The 23,844-nt window shown below is 40.2% G+C and overlaps 1 protein-coding gene across 1 annotated transcript in view; it reads left to right on the top strand.

The window, feature by feature from the left end:
* The window catches only part of Sema5a (semaphorin 5A), a 433,461-nt gene that overhangs the window by 278,366 nt on the left and 131,251 nt on the right, over positions 1-23,844 (top strand). The window contains exons 7-9 of the mRNA XM_028767632.1: positions 7,637-7,735; positions 9,184-9,397; positions 21,187-21,472. Of these exons, the coding sequence (XP_028623465.1) occupies positions 7,637-7,735; positions 9,184-9,397; positions 21,187-21,472 (599 nt within the window). The remainder of the gene's footprint in view (positions 1-7,636; positions 7,736-9,183; positions 9,398-21,186; positions 21,473-23,844) is intronic.

Consider the following 23,844-nt stretch of genomic DNA (forward strand, 5'->3'; position numbering starts at 1 on the left):
ACAAATGCACTTACATCAAGTCATTGTATTATATTTCACAGATTTAGGTTTTAATAGATTAAGAATAATGGCAAATTTTGGTAATTACGTGAATTCTAACTGTGTGTGTTGGATCTTTAAGACATATATTAAAACAAATGAAGATACATTTCATACACTATATATTATGTGCAAGATCAATTATACTTTATTTTAGGGTACATTAAGTATAATGATGAATTTGTCTAGAGTTTTAAAAAGCAATGTTCCATTGAAACCGAATTTAGTTCATGCAACTGCTTGTTGAGTTTACTCCTGCCTATGATTCTAATTCCTGAAGAGGCTGAGTTAGGCACATTAGAGTCCCTGGGAGATTTGGGACATCCTGGTATAAAAGTAACACCCCAAACAAAACCAAAATAGAACAAAACCAAAAAATCAGAAAGTGGGTAAGATAGGAACTCATGATTACAGACTAAGGTGGTAGCCTCATTAACATGTTAGAATAAATAGCATTGTAGCCTGGTCCGGGAAGTGATAGCAAAGGATGCCTTATCTCCCTACCCAAAAAAGTATTTTCCTTTGTTCACATCTCTTTTTCTTCCCACAAATGTGCACTGGAATGATTACTATCCAGTGAGGAACCCAAGCCTAGTACCCGGGACACATAATAGAAAGAAAGTAGGACAATGTCTAAGAACTGGAGAAAGCATACCAAGAGTGCTTTCAATGGGCAGACTCTGAATTCAGATGTCAGACATCCCAAAGATCTCCAGGCTGACAGATGCTAGAATATGAGACAAGTAATGTTTCCATTTGTCTAAAATATAGGGTCTCTTTTGAGGAATGGAATTTAGGCTTTTCTTAGTGGTCATGAATTTATAAGGAAAATTCAAATACTTTAATAAATTTGCTTGTGCCGTAGTATTCTGAGAATGTGCACAGAATTACAAAGTCTCCCTTCTCCCTGTAATAAAAAGAACAATGTGAAAATGTGACATTTTAAAAATGCAAAAAATGCAAGCGTTTTGACTGAGCTCAGTTTGTTCCTAGTCTCCTGAGAAGTTGTGTGTGCTATATGGCCCAGCCACTAAGATATGATGTCTGGAAGGAGGTGGCTGAGCCTGCAGGGGGCTACTGCCTGCACCCACTTCTCCTCTAGTGAGAACATTCCTCAACTGGCTGCTGAGCTCAGGATAATAAATATGACAACTTTTCTCCCTGGGCATTGCTGGGTCAAGTGCAAGCAACCTTCCATGTAGTAGGGCATGGGATTTATAGCCTAGGGAGTCAAGTTCATGAGAAGCTACCCAAATCTTTGATTAAGGCTTGCAAGGAAATTAGATGCTGAGATTTCAGATTCTGAATAAGGTTGGAGCTTTAACTTACTTCTAGATTTTTCCACTCACTATGGCTCCTGTGCTCTAAGTATCCACATGCATTAAAGTGGGGGAAAGAATCCATCTTTACTGATGCAAAAAAAAAAGCAGCATAACAAGATCCATTGCATTTCATTGTCTTTGAAATACGTGTTATTGAAATCAAACTGTAGAACTCTTTAAATACATTTCATATAAATATTATTTTAGACACAAATAGCTGATTGTCTCAGCGTCTAACAAGAGTGCCTTGTTTGTTGCCGGTTCTTGTGTCTGGACACAGCTGCCTCCCCCGTGGCATTTAGGGACTACACAAAGGAAACATAAAGTAATTATTAAGGGAATGAAAGAGTTGCTTTGTGTTTTTATGACATTTCATAATTTTCAAAATGTTCTTGTTCATGATCTCATTTCAGTATTTTTGACACTAAGTTCTTAGAGTTATTGTGTTAATCGGTGGGAGAATTTGGACTAGAATCCAAGGCTCTGTGTATTGTTATTCTTTTTGTGTCCAGTGGTCCTGCTTCCTAGGCTGCCAAAGTATGCTTTTAAAGATCCCAACTCCTAGTGGCTAAGAAAAGAAAGACATGTGGCCTTCTGCATTGGTGCATGGTGCTTAAGGGCTGGAGCTTGACGTTTTTACCTAAAATGCTGATGTTTGGAATGGCTTTGAGTTTATCAATGCATGTGGGATGCTCTAGACCTGACTGTATGCTACACAGTTGCTTTAAGAACTAAGACCCTTCATCTTGGACACAGGCATCTTATGTAGATGGTGCATACCAGATACTCTATGTGTGGAATTTTTATTAATTAAAAGTATCTTTCTTTACATTGTTCTCTAAATTACAAAAGATCTGTTCACATAGCATTCATACTATATAGATACTAAAATAACCTATAGATGAAAAACATATGGTAAGATATGTGAAGCTTAGAAGCAAATTCTACATCTTTTTGTATGAGGGGTTTGATCATTCTTATATTTTGTTACCTATGAAGAGTTGATTCTTGATTGCATCATAAATATGTATATACGCACATTCGTACATATACACAAAGATACATATACACGTATGTATTATTCCTCTTCATCACCTGAAATGTACATAAAGGTAATACATCATTAAAAGGAAGACAGGTTGTTTTCTCTGGGAGGATGTGAGTAACATAAAGCTATCAGCTTTCCAAACTTGTTCTCTCCTCCTTGGAATTCATGAGTGGTCCACATACTTCAAGAGGACACTAGAAGGTCGAAGTTGCTTGGCAGTCATATCTGCACAAAGCTACACGTTTTTCAGTAAACACAACATATTTGGTAGGGGCAGAGGAAATGATGAAATGTTGTAAGGCAAAACAGATAATTCAAACTGAAAGGGTCCTGAAACATGTTGTCTCACTTGAAGACTGGAGGCTGTGCCCATGATCTCAAGTAGGCATTGTTTTTTCCCCATCAGGAAGTTTTTTCTACATCTTGACTGTGTTTCTCAGTGATCAATTGAAGTAGGATCTTCTGAAAATGAAAAACAAGTTGACCCATGCACGGACCGCAGGCACAAATGGATTATTTTAGTGTTAGAGTAGAATTATCCAAACATCGATAGATGACTCTCATCACCAATCACAGAGGCCGTGTAGTAGCTGGGTTTGGATAGTCTCTGAGATGTGCCCTTTGACTGCTGGAGAATCCGAATTCAATAAGTCATCTTCATCTGTTTCCACAGTACAGAAATGGAATAGAAAGGGAGAAAAATTGATAAAATGTGGGTCCATAGACATTTCAATATGCTTCTCTGTAAGATAAAACAGTGAACTGCCCACTGAAGAATCATTTGCCCACACATCTGCCCATATTTCAAAGTGGTGATACCAAGTACTATTTTTGGCAAGGCCAAGTAACCTACAAAGAACTGAGTTTGTTGCAGACATTAGCATCTAGTCTGTGCCTGAAAATCATTGTCCCAGGACCGACTGTTACCACCCTGGCACTCGATGCCAATTTTGTTCATTCTTCAACTCTCTGATCTTGAGATGTATCTTGTGCCTTGATGCTAAATATGTCAACTTTGTTCCTTGCCACTTTTGCATTTTATTTTGCTTGAACTTGTCCTAGACTTTCTTTAAAAAAAAAAAAGATTTATTAAGAATATGTTGTCCACACCCAATTCTTTTCAAATCAGTGGTGGTAGTTCATCAATGAAAGAGGAGAGAGTCATTAAGAGGAAGGTTGTGAGCTGACTTAAGCCATGGGTAAGCTGTGATGAACACATAGAGATGTGGCCCACCTCTGGTTGCCATGCCTAAAGGCCTGTGAGTGAGCTCAGCTTGATTGGATCCAACTGGTGACTACTCAGACTTCTTCACTGACCTCTACTATGCCGTGAGGATGGAAGTCCATATGACTGAGGTCTTCTAGAATGTATTCTATGGCCCTCAATAGGCTCCATGCTTCACAAGCCCTCTGGGGTTTCTATAAGCTGTGTCTGTCTCCCATCATGACAGAAAGATGGATGATGCACTGGCCTCCTTCTCTGACCACCACAGCACTCACCATGACTTCCTTCCTTCCTGACACACAGTTGGGAAAACTGGTCAAGGCCTAGTGAATTCTTACAAAGTCCTAATTATCAGAGCATGCCCCATTAGCCTCTGCTCCAGTTGAAACAGTTTCCTGTGCTTTCTCTCCCTTGTCTCTTTGATTAAGGAACCACTTGAGCTTTCTGTGTCTCTCTCTACATTGTTCTCCATCCCACACCTCTTCTGACCTCCCGCTTCTTCACCAGGCTTGCGACAGGTCTTCAGGATGGTAACAGTGTTCTGTCTCATTGACGCTGGGTGTTTATTTGGGGGATTTGCATAAACACCCTGTTTGTTATATCTGTTGCTCCCTTTTCTTTCATAGCTGACTGGATTGCATGTTTTCTCCTTGCCAGGTCTGCAGAAATCAGCAGTGGGTCATGTCTTTTCAGCTGAAACAATTTCCCCTTGGCTGTGTTTATAGCAGAGTGGTTCTCTCTAGTGAGACTCTCCTTGGGGTGGCCTCTTGCTATAAGAAGAAAATTTCTTTTATGTCTCATGTTGTTCTTGAAAAAATTCAAGGAGCAGCAAATGGAAATGGATGGATTCTGTACCCTATACACTGTAATTTTCCATTCCAGTCTTCACTACAGGGTCATTATCACGACAGTGTATCCATTCATTTCATCAAGAACACTCAGCCCTGTGTTCTGGAAGATCTAGGTGGAGATGCTTCATACAGATGGGTCTTGGTTTCCTGTGTTTGCCCTCCCTTTGATCCATTTGTTGTAAACCCCTAGGTGTGTTTGCCCTGGTCTCCTCACCCCTGGGATGAGCAACTGTGTGACTCTCTGATGCCTTTAATACTGTTCCTTGCTGGATGGAACTTTACTGTCCTTTCCCCAGTCACCATAGGATTTGGTAACAAAACAAACTTTGCTCCCCCAACTGTTCTGTCCCAGTTCCAAAATATTTACAGTTATTTACAATTATTTTTCAAATTTTCTGGAATTTCTATTGTTTTTTTTTTCAATTGGATTTTTCTATTGTTTTTTTTTCCTGAACAGTTTTGTCAGTCCATCATGCTGTGCTGTTTTTATTAGCAGTGGAGCGAAGAGAATCATATGTTTGATATCTCACTCTCCTTATAGAACAAGTTCATGTGAGTGAACAGTTTGCATTGTATGAGCCAGGCTATGCAGCAGATCAGATAATGCAAACCCACACTGCTACTGAAATCGAAGAAGCTCACGTGACCAGAGAGCAGAACTTCTGTACTATTGAATCTATTCTGTCAGGGTTTCTATGTGAACCAAATCACCTCAGCATCCTGGCACTCTGTGCTAGTCCCATAGGCAGACTCTGTCGATGTATCCCATTGTGCCTTTGTCCTTTCCTAGCTCAACTTGGTCCAGGCACAGAGGGGAAAGAGCCCAGTCATAGAGGAGCATCCCTACCCATCACACTCTTCCACATGGGTTCTTGAGTAGTCCTTTGATAAAAAAACATGAGGCCAACTCAGGCTCAGAGTATAATGCACGCTCATTACCCTGACCTGTATGGCCTTTGCTGCCACACGGTGAATGTTCCATATCCTGTGGCGTTTCCTTCCTAGGTGCTTTGCCCAGGCATAGTCCATCTTCCTGGCCTAGTATGGCCTGTGTCCTTTGTTCAGTGCAGTCCTGCATGGGTCCTCTATGCACCTCCACCTGGTAGCTCCAGTGAATCACAGTCTCCCCTTAAACTTTCTTTCCAGGAAATCTTCCCACGGCCTTGTCTTCCCTTCCCTTTTAGAGCAGTGGAGAGCCTCTCCCCTCATTTTAGCATGTGAACAGCTATGGTGTAAATGTTATGATCCTGGTTTTCCTGCATAAACGGTAACTTCTAGGACAAAGAGTATCAAATCAGTAAGTGCTGAATGAGAGGGTAGCTTCCTGTCACATGACCCTACTTATTGACAGCTCTATCTATGTTCTTCAATTAAAACAATTCTTTTTCCTTGTTCCTCTACTTCTGTTAAGTAACCACTTGCTTGTGTGTCCATCAGTGCTATGGAGATATGTGTGCTTTGCTAGGAGAGAACCTGTAAGACTTTCCTCACCTCAAGGTTCTTCCTCAAACATTCTGAGTAATACTTCTCTGCTAGTTATATCATTACGTGTAAAGGAGTTAAAAATTGTTTATAGACATTTTCTATGTATTTAATGTAGTTTTAATATGTATTAATTATACAAAAATGGGTTTTATTATAACACTTCTATGCATGCATATATTACACTTTGATTAGTGTGAGCTCATAACCATCAGCTTTTTCCAATGTGTAGTTTCCATATGCAACTTTCTGAGTGGAAAAATGTTAGAGCTACAACATGTTTATAAAAGGCTTGTGTGTTCTCTTTTTAAAATCATTTGTCTTAAGTTTTTATATTATAATTATGTCATTTCCCCTTCCTTTTTCTCCCTCCAAACTGTCATATATACCTATCCTTGATCTTACATAAACCTATCCTTGCTCACTTCCAAATTCATGGCCAGTTTGTCATTCACTGGTGCTACATTTCTGTGTACGTTTGTGTATATGTGTGAGTGTATTCCTAAATACATATATATATAACCATCTCAGTCCATATATGTTACTTGTATTTACATTTTTAGGATTGACCATTTGGTATCAGATAAATAATTGGTGTGCTCTTGTTGCAGGACGTATCAGAAAAATTGGGCAATCTGGCTAGTTCCCAGCCTGACTGCCATGTTCCCACTCTAAGTTCCCAAACTAGCAGAGGCACTGGCTGGCCAGGACTGCCGGCCCAGGACCTAGGAGACTTTGGTGTGGCTGTTGTCTAGCCAGTCAGCCCCGTGGAGTCCATAGCTCTAAGCATGGGTCTAGGACCAACTCCACCACCTCTGTGTGGTAGATATAACAATTCCAGTACAGGGTAGAAATAAAACTCTTAATGCTTAAAGATTATCCAATGGGTTTATATATCAGCAAATACTCAATACACAAGATGCCCACACAATTAGAATTGTTAACCCAATTCCTAATCTTGATATGAATAACTACCTGAGGCTGCTAAAGACACAGACATCTGCTGCTGCCATCTCTCCTCTCCTTCCTTCTCCTCTCACCCAAACTTTTCTGCTCCACCTCCTTCTACTTCCCAATCACCAGCTCTAGACTTTATTTTACAAATTAAGGTGGGCAGAAGGTTCACAAGAACTCACCTGTATACTGATTCACTCCTCATCTGCAGGCCCTCCCAGGAAAATAGAATTAGCATCCAAATACAGGACCAGGGCTATCCACAACATGCTCTTCCCTAGGGAAGACTATTTATTTCTCCCTTTCTCAGTCTTCCTTAGTTGAGTAAATCATTTTGCATAAGGTTGAGGCCTCATGAGCTTTTTAAAGCAGCCAATACTTTCATGAACAGTGTCAACTGACTTAATATTATTTATTTTCTTATATGTATTTCAGAAATCTTAAAGGTTTGTAGTACAATTCAACATGGATTCATGTTTGTCAAAAGAAGACATATGTATGGAAGCTATAATTATATACACATTTGCCTTTGCAAATACAATCTACAGACCAAGTATCTGGGTCTAGACATAAGGTTGACAGTGTCATTGTTGCCTTTAGTCAACACTTGAGATGGGCTGTTTTATCTCTGCCTAGCAGACATAGAATATCGAAACTCACCATCCCTCCTGCCTTCAGGAATTATTAATGTGTTTCTTATACTTTTGCTTTTCAGGAGGAATGTCAGAACTACATACGAGTGCTCTTAGTGGGCGGGGACCGGCTATTCACCTGTGGTACCAATGCCTTCACACCTGTCTGTACCATCCGCTCGGTATGTGTCCATGTTGAACTTCAACAAACTTATACCAGGAGCAGCCAAGCATGATGAATTTCAAAGCCCCATTGTAAAAGTGTTTCTGTTTACCAAGGGAAAGCACCTTTGCAACATTGCTGCCTTGAAGAAATACTTGATGTGTTTACTTCTAATCAACCAAGACTGTCATTTATATGAAAAAGCAGAAATTAATTGGACACTACATATTGAAGTATGCTTTGAAACTACTTCAGTCAGCATTTTCCCAATGAATGGCGCTTAGCGTCAATCATAAACATATACTTCTTTTTTATTTCCGTAGTGGTAGAAATATTATCAATTGCTAAAGTGCTATAAAATCACAACTCATATGGGAAGAAAATATCTATAAACTGGATACAAGGTATGCCAAAAATAAAATGAGCAACCATCCATGGGCAATGTAATGCTATAACTGTTGCTATAGATGGGGCTTTCATCTTACTAGTCTCCCTGTAGAAGCATGGTAGAGCCATTAGATATGCATGCTATCTTCTTAATTCAGGATATTAATTTAATCATCTTTGAGAAATATAACTAGGAAACACCATTATGTTAATTTATGGATATTACATCTCCTCCTAAAACCTTAACTTATCATCTAGGCTTAGTGGTCATTATTTTAAATTTTAAATTCATCCTCAATATCTATGCCAAGAAGTTGTTACTTGGAGGGAGGGGTAGTTTTTTTTTTTTTAAGGAAAACCCTGAGATGTAAAGACTTTGTGTAATTTCCTGAGGACTATGTTTCCAGAAGCGGAGGAGAAGGTGAACTTGCTGTTTTTACATAAACCATCTTCATGTTTTTTTTCTAACTCAATTAAAAGTCAAGAATCAAATTGGAATTGAGTCTGGTCAAAATTCTCCAATACAAAAGAAGAAAAATAAAAGCTATAGTCATGTTTAATTAGATGGAAATCAGAATCTTGGAAGCCAGTTGATACTTGACATACATGCAGATTTTTCAGCACTGAACAGGAGGGAAGAAAAAATGTAAGAAATGTGTACAACACAGTACAGAATACTGACACATGCTTATCACTAGGTAGTATTTAAAGATATCTTTTTTTGTCAGGTTAATACCATGAACATAGTTCCTTTTTATGATTCACATATCTATAAATATTAAACTTGGATTCTTCATTAAAGTAGAAAGCAGTCGACATTCACACATCCTATGCCAAAGCCATGTCTTGCTTTATATTGTATCACTAGCGTGGTGTTCTGTAACTACAAGGATATATTCTCTGGCCAAGGTTACAGAGAGCTGTTTTCTTTCAGAAAGTGAAAGTTAGGAAAGTCTTACATCTCACACACCCAGCGCATACATGGGACACGTGTGTCTAACAGTGGCATGAAGTGGAACATGAGCACATTGGATTGGATTTTTCTGAGTTAGCTCGTTTTCTTCTCATCTTCACCCACAGTTAAGTAACCTGACTGAGATCCATGATCAGATCAGTGGCATGGCCCGCTGTCCCTACAGTCCCCAGCACAATTCTACAGCTCTACTCACTGCCAGTGGTGAGCTCTATGCTGCAACAGCCATGGATTTCCCAGGACGAGATCCAGCCATTTATCGAAGTCTGGGTACCTTACCTCCGCTTCGAACTGCACAGTACAACTCAAAATGGCTCAATGGTAAGTCTCCGAGTCACCCCGAGCCTCCTGTTGTTTTGTTTGTGGTACTTGGCTAGTTGTTGCTTAAAACTGCAGTCATACTTTATAAAGAAGAACAAAATCTTCATCTTCAAGGTATAATGCATTTAGCACTGATAAATAGCAGTACATTCTTTAGTACTGTGGGGAGGAGTAATTCTTCCAGCACTGTAAGCCAGGCTAATAGAGCCAATAGTGTCAGCCGATATGGACAAGACCACCCATCAGTGTTCAGCTCTTTCTTCTGTGTGTTGCTGTTTAAAATCTAGGAAGTTGAATGTTGAGTCATAGACACATGTGTGGTCATATGTACTATTCCTTAATATCTACGTAGTATATTTTGAACAAGAAATTAATATATGACATTTTCAGACAGTATCAAGATCCCATTTGCCTACAAAGGACTCCAGGAAATTTGACAATTAAAAACAAGATTGTTTCCAGTGTATGTGTCCATCACTTTGGGGCAAACATCTTCAGAATTTAATTCAATGTCTTGAGAGTTCATCAGGACCCAAATCTTGTCAAGTTTAGATTCTGCCATCCACAGCTTGCCAAGTTGGTCATAAAGGCTTCCATGCTCAGCCTATGAAGGCAAACTCAGCACTACAGTTTCAGGCTTCTTCACAGTGGTGGCAACATCCCCTGGAAGAAGTGCCTCACTTGTGTTCATTTCTCTTTTAAGAAACTGGAAATTTCCAGAAAATTATCAGTCAATTACAAGCAAGAAACAAATCCCCTGTTAAATAAACAGCCAGAGACTGGACAGAGACAGCTGCACAGATATGTATGGCTATGTGAATGCCCTGTGTGTAGCTTCAGAGATGTGTGTAGTTGTGTGAGTGTCCTGCATGCTCTCAGTCATCATCCCTGTGTATGTGGGTGTGTGCTCATGTGAACACTGCCACACTCACATGGGCAGTGTCTATCCATGCTGTGGGATGCATCACCTGAGCACTCATTTCAGAGTGTGCAGAAAGAGAGAATCTGGATTTTTTTGCTAGTATAATACTTATTGTTTTGCTATTTCAATATCTTCAAAGATTGGGTGGCTTTGTGCCCAACACAATTTATATATGCAGCTATACATCCTCACCTCATTGAGGCTACTTTTGTTTTCGTTCCGATAATTCTTTGTTATGGGAAAGGAATTGTCTTTGTGGGGATTGTTTAGTATCATCTGTGATCCCTGCCTACTAGATCCTACTATTCCCACCTCCTTAAGTTATAAAACAAAAATAAATGCATATAGTCTCAAATATTTCCCAGGGGAAGTTGTCTACTTTTGAGACCTACTGGCTTTCACTTAGGCATACCTATCATCCATCCATCTGTCTGTGTGTATCTACATATCTGTCATCTACCATTCATCTGTCCATCTATCATCTTTCCATCATCTGTCTTTCACAAGTAATTGCTAAATAATACAGTCAACCCAAGCATCCCAGTTTGCCTTTTGAACACCCTCATAGGAATGTCCATGTTATGACCCCTGAGCCTCTAGTAGCCTTGCTGACTTACTGTTCCCAAAGGGCAACGGGAATGTCATCTGAACTGAAGCAGCACCTGGATGTCCTTTATTAACACCCCTTCTTCTGCACTCATGTCAACTCAATCCATGTACTCTCTGTAGACAGACCCCTGCTGTACCTGAAGCCTGTATTGGTGTATCTTAAAGTTGTTTTTCTATGTATTGCCAATTTTCACTGGCTGAACAGTGTATGGCATTGAAAAATCAACTAACATGTTTTTTCCAACTGGCCAAGTGCTTTGATCTGAGTTTTCAAATATCCCCTTCTTCATGGACCATCATCCTGACCATATTATTTAAACATCACACTTTTGCTCTCTAGCCCTCATGATCCTTTGCTATAGTCAGTTTTTAACATTAGCCACTATATTCTTTAACTACCAATCACTGGAGTGAAGCGCTCCTGTGAAGCGCTCCACTTTATGTTGCATTTGCAGAGATATGGAGTTGGGCTTGGTTGATGATACTTGAACAAATGAATTAATGAATGCCATAGTCTGCATTCTAGAGTTCACAGAATAAAAAATTACTTATGCACTATATGAAATATGTAGAAGGCGACTCTGTCCCAAAGGTGGAACCCTCAGGAGGGGATTAGTACCCTCCTTAAAAAGATCCCAGTGCAGAGAGTAGCCTCACCTCTTTCATCATGTGAGATCTGTGAAAGGAATAAACCTTCACCCAACATGAAGGGCCCTCAGCCTGCAGTGTTCAGCCCCCAGTCCTTTGGGAAAGAAATTTCTGCTCTGTGTAATAAGCAAATTGATATTTTTGTCATGGCAATTTGAATGGACTGAAAAAAACAAATACAAAGGATAACTGACTTTGTTTGTTTGTTTCCCTCATTAGTTTGTAACTTTCTTGAGGGCAAGCTTGAGGTAGGGCCATCTCTGTGGTCTTAGGACCTGAGGGCCAGTCAGCACTTGTTGAATGAATAGGAGATTAGAGCATTTCTTAAACAGAATAAATGGTGTTGTTACATAAGGCAAAATATCTCGGTTGTAACCTAGAATCATAAAGAAAATAAAACAAAAACAAAAAAAACTCAAAGCAAAACAAAAACCAAGAGTTGTGTGTTCCACACTGACTCAGCATCCAAACCTTAGCGCCTGGCTCCTCTGCCCTCTCCTCAGCCATTATGCATGTAATCACTTGTCAAAGCCAGTGTCATTGACTGAATAACATTAGGCAGGCATCTGGAACACTCAAGTGTATGTTTGAAGGCAAACTTCATTTTCAAAACCAGATTTTTCCCCCTTTGTGCCAAAATTACTCTTAAAACAAATTTATTTGTTTAGAGAAATTTCTTAACAGCTTTAATGCGTTAAAATATTAATCATTACTAGCCCTTATTAAATGATTACTGTAAGGCAGGGCAATCAATGTTTAATAGCCAAAGCTTAAAATAGAAGCTATAAAACCCGCCTTCATGAAAGTGACAAGTCAGATCAGGGGAAACCGAAAACCTACGAAAAGTTAAAGGAGAGGGCGTGTACAAGACAGTACTGTGCGATTAAATTTGGAAACTGAGGTTTTGCATAGAACATGAAAAACAAAGGCCTGAGCAAGCTTGAAAATCTCACCATGAGCTCAGTGTGGAAGTCATCTTATCAGCACCAAGGGACTTGCTTGTTTCCTCATTGAGGAACCGTTTGTTTGGTTGACATGCAAATTCCTGAGCTCCCTTGAATCTAATATTCTACCCATGGTTGCCTATGGAGGACTCACTTGAGATCTACAAACATCACCATAGTACAAGTATCACGTTCTGTGATACGTAGCACACAGAAGTACAATGAAATTTTTAGTGTTCCTCCCAAATCTTGTTCATCAGAAGGACGGATCAGGGTGAAAATGCTATGCAGCATTGATTTGACGTAGTTCGGAAATTCTTACAAATAATATATGATTATCCTTATAATGTACATGAATAAATATCTTAATAAGTTCTCTTTTATGTATGTTCTGCCTCTTGGCTGCTGTAGTCTTATTACCACACTAGGTACATGGGAGAGTCTCAAAGACGAGGGAGAGTACTTCACTTAAAAGGGACACCCACATCCAACTCATTAGCAGTCTTCCCTGCAGTCCTCCAAGATGACATCTTCACCACAGCTAGTAGAGACCTAGGATTTGAAAACAGACTCCACTTCACACTTCGTCGATCACACCTCTTGCCTACCACATGCTACCAACCCTCTCTCTATGTTTAGACTCACACCAGGACATACTAGCATCATACCTAGGCTGTTCCTTTCCACTGATACATATGTCTATGTGCAAAACTGCTATGAGAGAGAGCCATGTGTACTTTCAGAAAAGGTTGATAATTTTCTTCATTATTGAAGCATTACAAAAAAGGATATAATGAACCCAAATTACCCAGCCAAAAAAGACAAGTCGGCAGAATGATTTAACACAGCCCTTTATGGGATGTAAGAAATCAATTTTGATACTGCTTTTTTTTGAGAATAATGTGACATTAACCGAGCACTGAGTGTCTGAAAGCCTGGAGGCACACTGCCCTTGGTTGTCTCAGGAGTTTCTGTGCTTGCCAACGAGTCACTTAGAACCTGTGGGTTTTGATTTGTACATCTCAAAGGAGAATGGGTGATATATTGCAGTAAAGGCACAAACTGTGCACCGGTTTACATGGAACTCCATATTCAAATCCATACAGGAGGAAAGAGATCTCCCTCCAGGGAAAATATGGAGACATTTATTAGCACAGATGTAAATTAGAGAAATGTTACATGCTCGTTGTCTCACAATGCTAGATGCTTCCTTTGTAAGAGTCTTGCATTCCTCCCGTGCTCGTTGCTAATATTGCTTCCTTTCTGTCTGCCTTGGGTCCTTTTGTGGACCATCCTCTTGATCCAAGAGGATGTTATCGCTGTTTGTAAGATGCACAGTTCTGTTCCTCTCCCTCTGTTAAGCATTAGTTTTCCCCAGTGGATGGCTTCCTGCTTTAGTGCACTCATCACGAACTATGAAAGACAGCTCACTCTCTGTGGGTTTTATCTTTATTTGTTCTGTTTGTGCTTTTCTTTGGACCCAGTCAAACAAGGAAACAGAGATAGAACCATCATATGGAATTACTTATTCTGTTGTAGCTTGGCAAGAAGAAAACTTGATTAAAAAAAAATACAGTGTTGCGGCAGAGATTGTCTTTCAAATGAATTTCATGTGTTTTATTTTGAATATATATATATATATATATATATATATATATATATATATATATCACTGCAATTAAAAATCATATATATATATACACATATATATATTAGAAATTAAATTATCACTTGTTTCAATAAAAGATGATTCTAAAAGAGCCAAAGGACCATCAGAGAAAAAAAAGAGCATTGCAAATGGAAATGTTCCACTTTAAAGGTGCTTAGACATGCTCAGGAAATGAGCACTAAAGAGCCTGCAGCTCTGTGACTTGGACGCTGTGATAAGGATGTGTAAAGCAACCAGAGGCTACACCCGGGCTGAAGGCACAGTGGACACCAATGGCTTTGGTGCTTTAAGATGGAGTGTGTAAGCCAAGTTTCCCTAAGAGCTGGGGAAGTCTACAAGGGAGTAGCTGTTCTCTAGATGGCTGAGCATGAGTGTGTGTGGTTCTCCTTTAGTAGGAAGGTGGGACACTCTAGAAGTTACTCCTTTGGGAATCATTAAGTCCCTGTAAAAAAAAAAAATGCACTGCAGCTGATTATACTCCACACAACACACTGCAGCTGGTCATATTTCCCACAATGCATTGCAGCTGGTCATACTCCCCACAATGCACTGCAACTGGTCATTCTCCCCCACAATGCACTGCAACTGGTCATATGCCTCACAGTGAACTACAGCTGGTCATACTCCCCGCCAATGTCTCTTGAACTAGTGTTTCAGCTTTCCTTCTGACTTGCCTTCTGACAGTGGATGGTACAGGATAACCAAGGCTATGCTTGCTCTATGCTTTCACACTTCACTCCCACCTCAAATCCCACAGAAATCTGAATATCCCCACCCCCAACTCTCCATTATGGATTATAAGTCTGTCCTGGTTATCTGCCCCAAATCTTCTGTCCCACCCTGGCTCCATTCCAGTCCTGTCCACTCTCACGGGTTTCTCTCAAGCATTTGAGCATTTATCCTACCAGTGGTCTGTTGTCCTTTCTGACCTCACTCTTGCCCTTCCCTCTCGTCCCTCTGGCTAACTGCTGTTGATATCCAGGGTCCTAGTCACCATTGCAGTTATTCACTGGGCTCTGTCTTATAGGTGCATTTGCACTGTTTCAAGAAATGGACATTGTCTGTTTACAAAGGGTCCAATGAATACTCAGGACAGCATAGGGGCTGTTCAGTTTGCTGGTGAGGGAGCTATGCTACAGATGACATTGGAGGCTTTGTGTACAGCACAGTCTCTGTAGCCATATTGCCCCAGACAAACTGGAAGCAGTAGTGCCCCTATTTCATATGCAGAATGGAGGAAGGTTGTCACGTAAATAGAGATGATCTGATTATTGTATGTGTTCATTCAATCTACATAATGAAATGGAATTTTTGTTCTGTACTTTGATGACTGCCAACCAAGTGCTTGGCACTTGGCATACATTCTCTTTGAGTCTCACAGTGATACTTAAAGTGGTGTATCATTATTGCCATTCTAAATCAGAGAGAATAATGGCCAAATAAATTAAAGTTCATACAGCCAGTAGATGGAAGTATTGAGCCGTGTATACCTACACCTCAGTACTACATGTATGTGATACACGTGAACCTACGTGCACATGCACACAGAGATGAGTATCACCTATGAAAAAAACTCTATCTGTGATCTAGTTGAAATCTTAGGAAAAGGTCTATGGTCACTCATTAAAGGTGAAAGGACATTTAAATTAAGTTACATAAGTACCTACATAAAACTGGGTGGTCCAAATAAATGCCTAAATGAAGGTAAACTTTATTTTGAAGGTTTCTACAGGACATTTTGTTGTGGTTATGACAAAGAAACCATAGCATGGTGGGTCTAAAAGGTATAATATATATGGAAATAGCTTCATCACGACACTTACAAATTAGAGTGATTTGCTGTTTGTCATATGTAAAGAATGTTTTTATTAATTCATTTTCCTAATTGTGAAGTGGCCTCCTGTTGGTAAAACTCAGCCGAGATGCATGTATGCTTCCCAAATCCTGATCATCTTTAAGCATGATGCATGCAGGATACGTTCGATCATTCATTGTTAGTATTATTTGAAGCTCTGTCAAAAACAAATTAGTGTGAAGGAACAGGAAGGACAAAGGATGAAACAAAAGAATTAGCCATCATTTCTTGGGCTCTTACCAAGTGCCAGCCCTTCATCACACAGTCCTTCAGAGTATATCTTCAGTGCTGCCAATACTCATGTAGGATGACAGAACATGGCACACACCAATGGTTCAGTCCAGAGTACATTTGCAGCACACATGGGCTCCATGCCCAGTGATGTCAACTTTGCTTTCCACAAGCATTTTGCAAGGTGGTCTTTTCAAGTGATTTTTTTTTCATGGATTTTGATTCTAGTACACATTATATAAGCTTGAAACACTAGAGTTCTTTCATGTCTTTCATGGACATTCTCACTGACTCTATGTCAGTAACTACCAGTGAGGCAGCCCCCAGATTAAGCCTTTTAGGAATACTGCCTTCCCATGTAGATGCGTTGGACATTAGAGTAGAAAGAGTAGATTAAGAGACTTCCCTCAGATGGATGCTGTTTGATTTTCTGTGGCCAGACTCCTCTCTGAGGCTTTTTAACGGCACCCTCTCATTGCACTCATGTATTCATGTTGTGAGTCACATCTTGATGCTGCCAACTGCATGGTCATCATTTTATAAGGTTCTTATTTCATGGTGGCCAGTCCTCATCATCTTTCTGACACATGTTGCATGATATTCTGTAATCTATAATTCGATGCTTCACAAATATGAGAAACGATGACTTCTCCACTCCCATATTGATAGATACGCTCACATAGAGCTGTTTCTGAATTAGTCAGCGAGAAATCTGCTCTTCATCGGTAGCTCTGATAGTAGTGATGTATAAATGATCTCTGAGATTGCTCTTTCTAATATCCATCATAGACAAGACAGCAGTGCTCGATTTATGGCCTGTTCAGTTCCTTCAACAATCACACATACTAGTTTGCAGTGAGTCACGTTTTAACAAGAGACAAAACTCAAATAATGGAGGAAAACAGTGTGAATCTTGTGATTCCGCCTGGTGGGATTGGTGACCTCTTCTTCCAAATTTACATCTATAAGCACAAGGTATATGACTGCCTGTTTGATGGTTATTTTGGTATTCTCATTGTATTTGGAAATGCAGCATGATGCTAGATGAGTTTCAAAAGATGTGGAGCTTCCTGATCGAGCAGCTGGTCACACAGACAGGGACTGGTCATCACCTCAAGGTTCACTGTGGGGCAGCAGGGCTTGTTTCCAAATGGGCTCAGTTCCAATATCAGTATGACCTATACAGTGTAGTAAACTACAGAACAATAGCTTCTACAGGCTCAACCCAAGTTCTGTTTTCTCAAACAAGAAAGAAAGGTGCTTGTGAGCATTTCTATTGAAATGTGTCAGTGGCTTTCAGACTTAAGAAGGCTTTCTATGGAAGAAGGAAGAAGCTATGGGTGAATATGCTTACCTTCCATGGGAAACCTGCATGAGACATGTGGACTGGGTACTAGGAGAGCACTGAGAGGGCAGGTGTAGACATTCCATTTAAACCTGCAGCTCTGACTACATCCTTGCGCATGAGTCTCTTGAGCAGCTTGGCCTCGGCTTCCCACTGCCCCTTCTTCCTTTATCATCCTTAATGTTTTTGAGAGCTGAGGGCAGTGTTCCTTTCAGACATTTAACCCTCTTTTCTATTGCATTCTAAATCCTCCTCAGCATGTACCAAAGTAAACCAACTTAGCACTGTCAGTTGATGAGTATGGCTCTTCATGCAAGAGTACTCATCAAATCCTGTTAGTGTGTGTGTGTGTGTGTGTGTGTGTGTGTGTGTCTGTGTGTGTGTGTCTGTGTGTCTGTGTGTGTGTGTGTGTTGCAGTATGTTGTCTACCATGTGTGCAGTATATGGACACATGCCTATGTAGGTATAGAAGTCTATATTTGAACACATGGAGGCCACAGAAGTATCTGGAGTGTCTTACTCTCCTGCTCTCTGCCTTATATTTTGAAACAAATTTACCAAACAGCAACTCAACATTTTGTTTAGCAAGGCTGGCCAGTGAGCTTCTGGGACCTACCAATCTCTACCCTCAGACCCACACAGCCATGCTGTGTGCTTAGGATTTGAACTCAGGTCCTCTTAGTGTGATAGCAAGTGTTCTTATCTACTGGTATATCTGCTTGGCCTGCTGACCGTATATTAAGGAACTGGAAGAATTTTATGTTTTATGGCATTTCGTTCTCAGTCCTTTGTAATTCTAAATGAATGTGCAGGCTTTAAGGTTAGACAGTCTGATTTGGGGCTTCCTGACCACACAAGATGCTGGCTTGTGAACTTGACCGGATTATTAAACTCTTTAGTATCCTTCACTATAAAGCAGCACCTATCTCTCTGTTTCTTGTAAGTTTAACAGCCCAGAGCATAGCTCACAGAATAGTGCAAGAACTAGTTTCTCAGAGTTGAGTTATTTTTATTATAAACTCAAATCCTAGAAGTAGCATGGATCACCTTCTTTGTGGTAATTCTCCTACTGGACAGTTGTGATGTATTAGAGATAGATACCATATTTCATCATATATTGGGCCCCATAGGAATGGCAGAGGTGAGTATTTTGGGAGAATGTTTGATAAGTGTTGGTGAATCTGCCTCATGCTTCCCAATTGAGTACTGTCAACCTTAGCCCCAGGCAGGGCACATACAAGTGCTCTCTTTATCTGGTCAGGGTTATTTTTTAACATTTGTTTTTAATTATGTGCATATGTGTGTATATGGACACACATGGGTACCTGGGACCTGGGATTATAGGTAGTTGTGAGCTTCAGAATATGGATACTGGAAGCCAAACTTGGATTCTCTGGAAGAGCAGTGTGCACTTTTAACTGCTAGGCCATCTCTTCAGCGCTAATCATTTCCAGTTGACATGAGGTTTACTGTTACTATTGATGCTGGTGGTGGGTGATTTGCCTGGTTTGGATAAAATCTCACATTGTAATCTGGACATGTGAACCTGGGTACAGGGTACATTCTGAAATGAATCTATGCATACAGATGACGATTTTCTATAAACACTAAATATAGTTTTGTCATTTGTCTTTGATTTTATCAACTGTTTCTGTAATAGTTCTCTCTTGGAGATTTTTAATTAGTATTACTTTTTTAAAAATTCCTCAGTATTTTATTTGTGTGCCAGAGAGACACCTGACTTAGTGAGTCTCTCTCCGGGATCCTAAAGTGTCCAGTAACTGTGCATGCATCTATCATCATGTCATGTTTCAGTGCAATTTAGTTTGTTTATTCCAAATGTATCTGTTCCAGGTAAAAGCATCAGTGACCTAAAAACAAATGCTTGGTGGCATAGAAATTAAATCATTTCTTGTCAGGATTTCTATGTATCATTTTATATTTACTAAATTAGCCTCAGAATGATATAAAGAGCTGAAGGAAAAGCAGAGTAGATATGCTAATTATTTTATTTATATATTTTTTAAATGTAGAGCTGTATTAAGACATTTTTGATGATAAAGAGATGATTGACAGTTGGTGACAGTTCTCCTGGACATGATGAAAGTAGGGTCAGTCTTTGTGCTGTGTCCTGACTATTCCAGCTCCAAGATGAGCTTGTGTGTGTCTTATTAACATTGAGGGCTTATCTTGCTAGCAAGACTATTCTCAGTCGTCCTGTCAATAGAATTCAAACTGGTGCAATCAATCAGGTATTGTCAAGTACAAGGCCTGGTCAATTGCCCCAGAACAAAACAATTGTCCCTAAAAGTGGATCCTTGTAGATATAGCTGCTGTGTCTCTCTATTAATTCTGAATATCAAAGGTTACTGCCATGATTATCCTAAGTACACCATAAAATCCTGATGTTTACTGAATGAGTTGAGTTGCCTTGAAAATAAATGAAAGAGAGGTGGAACTGGTTCCTGGGAGTTTTTAAAGAAATGAATTAGGGCATAGAAGTGTGTGAAAACTTTGCTTTTCCATTATCATTAGGCTTAATCCCAAGTTAAAAAGATAACACTCTAAGCGCTATATGTACAATTCTGATTCCTAAATTCCTAATAAGCCTGATGGTTAAATAGGCTTCACCATGATTTTAGCATTTATATGTTATTGTATTTCCACTGATTATGAGACCGTAAAGATTCCAGATTGTTTCAACACTCATTTTCCCTCTTTGTGCATTCCCTTGGTGACCTAGAAATCAGAAAACAAGGCTTGATTGTCACAGTTACCAGGTCACCATAGTAACGGCGGATGCTAAAGCTAATTCAGGGTATCACCCTGGTGGTTTGTGGTTTTGACTCAGTTTTTATCTTCAAAAAATCATTTTAAGGCTTTAGTGAAAGCACATAAATTATGTCCAGTAACATGCATGTGTGCATACGTTTGACTGTCATGAACAAGTGTTACTTTAAAGTCCAGAATTCCTCAGTCCTCTGGACCTCATTTTCTTCCTCTCTTTCTCAAGTATAAGGAAGGATTTTCAAACAGTCGAACATGTGCTGATCTGTGAACATGTGCTATTTACTTGTTTCTTTTGTTTAGTCGCCTTTTTAAATTTGGGGGGGGGGATTACAATATACTTAGATCATTTCCCTCTTCCCTCTCCTCCCTGCAAACTCTCCCATATGCCCTTCTTTACTCCTTCACATCCATGGCCTCTTTTGTCATTAATTGTTATTGCATTTATAGGTGCAGATGTATATGTCTATATTCCTAAAGAGATTCCTAAACGACACTGTCGCCTTGTGAACTTGGATGCAGACTTTCCTCAGGATGACTGAGGGAGAATCACACTGTTGATATCTTCTTAAGACACATGCAAAACCATGCATGGAAATGATATAGCTTGTATCAGTAAGGTGTTTGCAGCCCCTCTCATGTTTCTCTTTTTTCTTGTCAGCACTAGTAGTTGTCAACCAGAACCATATTTCCTTCGGGAGAAAAACAAAGGTTATCAGATAAGACTTTTAAGAAAAGGAAAAACATATGACATTGATGTTTTCTCCTCTTCTTTCCAGAACCAAACTTTGTGTCTTCCTATGACATCGGAAATTTCACTTACTTCTTCTTTCGAGAAAACGCCGTGGAACATGACTGTGGGAAGACCGTGTTCTCCAGGGCCGCCCGTGTCTGCAAGAATGACATTGGAGGGCGATTTCTTCTCGAGGATACCTGGACTACCTTCATGAAGGCTCGCCTCAACTGCTCCCGGCCTGGTGAGGTGCCCTTCTACTACAACGAGTTGCAGGGCACCTTCTTCCTGCCCGAGCTGGATCTGATCTATGGCATCTTCACCACCAATGTGTAAGTGGCTGACAGAGCTCCGTTTCCTTTCTCTTCCACTTTTTCTGAATGGGCCTTTTGTTCTTCACCCTCTGAGGGTTTAAAGTTGCACTAGAGGAAGTCTTTCTTATTTTCCTGGGCTAACAGCCAAAGAACCACAAAAAGAGTCTTTTCAGTATGAATTAAATATTAAGTAAAGATATAGGACTTGCTTTAGGAAAGGAAAGCACATTCGAAGTATTTTTTATTTGTCCTTAGGAAAAAGTAGTATCGAATTATCGTATTATGGATTGCACCTTCCTGATTAGTGAGTGTGTCCTAGACACTTTATGAAGTGCCGATACATATCAGATGTATTATTTTTTGTAGAAAAGTCATACATTTTTGCATAATAAAAACAACATTATCTGGAAAGTCTGAGCTTTGTGATCACATCATTCTTGCCTGGACCTGTGCAGTCATGCGAAATGCAGCTCCTTGTGTTTCTCTTGAGAAGATGTTACTAACCTCACAATGGATAGCATATGACTTAGGAAAGCTTGGGAAGTTTCTGAGCTCTCACTAAGCCTTTCCGTGGTGGGATGTCTCATGACACTGCATTGGCTTGCCTTTCCTTAGCTGTGGTTCTGTGAGAAGACCTCAGGTGTATCTGCTGCCTGTCGGGCATTAGGGACCATGCGGGAGCTCCGGGGTATACACCTCTATATGAGCAGTGCTGGTTATAGTTCTACAGTGCAGGCTCTGACTTGGAGCTCCAGCCTGGAGATCTAACAATTTACACAAAAGTCAAACAACTGTTTCCAAAGTAAAGAATTCAAAGTAGATGTAAGAAAAGTGCTCAGAGGTGGGATATTGGCCCACCTTCCATCCCTGGCTTAATTCCTGTTTCATTGTTGATGGCTGGAAAATCTTAACTGTGCCCAAAGTAGTCACTGGGTTAACGTGTGATGTTTTGTCCACTCTCTCTGTAATTTCCTTTAATATTTGTGTGTGTGTGTGTGCATGTGTGTATGTGTGTGTATGTGTGTGTGTGTGATATGAGTGTATATGTGTATGCATATATGTATGGGTATACATGTTTTCCAGCATATGTATATGCATGAGTGTGGAGGCCCAAACTTGATGCTGTATATCTTCCCCCATCACTGTTATTTATTGAAGCACAGACTCTCACTGAACTTAGAACTGGCCAATCCAGGCATTCTGTCTAGCCAGCCTGCGCCAGAGATCCCAGTCTCTGCCTTGCAAGTGTGGGATTACAGGTAGCCACCCCTTTTCCTGGCTTTCTGTGATTTCTGAGTCCTAGTCTTCAGGCCTCATACTAGGATAGGAAATGCTTTATCTACTGAACCATCTCTCCAGCCTCCTTTGCCTTACATCACTGGTATTAGAAGGAGCCTGTCTACAAATGGTGTCCTGAAGAGTCTCTTATCCCATAGCCTCCTTCTTCCTTTTTCTCTACTCTCACCACTGTGGTTAGGTGTTCATGGTCACTGGATATAAGCATTCCCCACACTGACTGTCTCATTTCAACATGGAGTTAGAAAGCTGTGATATGGCTGACTGGCCGCCACCCGCTTCACAGTGGCCATTTCTATTGTTGATCTACTTCTCAGCCCCAGAATCGGTTTTACTACTTGAGGATTTTCTTCTTCATACAAAAAACAATTTCTGGTTTCTAGAGTTGACATGCTTCTCAAAACCTTGTTTAAGAACTAGTGTCAGCCACGCAAGATAAATGCTCAGTCGCTCAACTGACATCAGTTTTATACACTGTGGGAGTTTGGCTTACATAGTTCTCCATTTGCTGGCTCTGAGTCAGAAATAACAGCAGCAAAAGCTCCCATTTCCAAAGCTCTATAGGCTCTATGCCTGTGCCATTCCTTGGTGGGTTCTCAGCCTTCCTAATGCTGCAACACTTTAAGACAGTTCCTCATGTTATGGTGACTCCCAGCCGTAAAATTATTTCATTGCTACTTGATAACTGTAATTTTACTACTGTCATGAATTGTGATGTAAATATGATATGTAGGATATTGGGGGGGTTGTCACACCCCTGAGGTTGAGAACCACTGATTTAGCATTGTCAAAAGGTTTCAAGTACTGTCCAGGATTGCCAATGTCCACTATATCAGAAGCCACCTAACGTCAAGTTCCCTGCAGACAGGCAAGAATTCTCATCGTACTTACTTTCATCTCTTCATCCGCTTCATGATGGGTTCCAGCTCTCCCCTTCCCCGCTTTCCATCTTACCTTCTTGCATCAGGCAACATTCTGGAAGAGCAAGAGAAAGGAAGGAGGAGGGAAAGAGGGAGGGAGAGAGGGAGGGAGGGAGGGAGGGAGGGATGAAAGAAAGTAAGTAAGGACGACGAGAATGCTTGCAGGGACCGTGA

The sequence above is a fragment of the Grammomys surdaster genome, unplaced genomic scaffold, assembly GCF_004785775.1.
Source record: "Grammomys surdaster isolate TR1022 unplaced genomic scaffold, NIH_TR_1.0 174, whole genome shotgun sequence".
NCBI lineage: Eukaryota > Metazoa > Chordata > Mammalia > Rodentia > Muridae > Grammomys > Grammomys surdaster.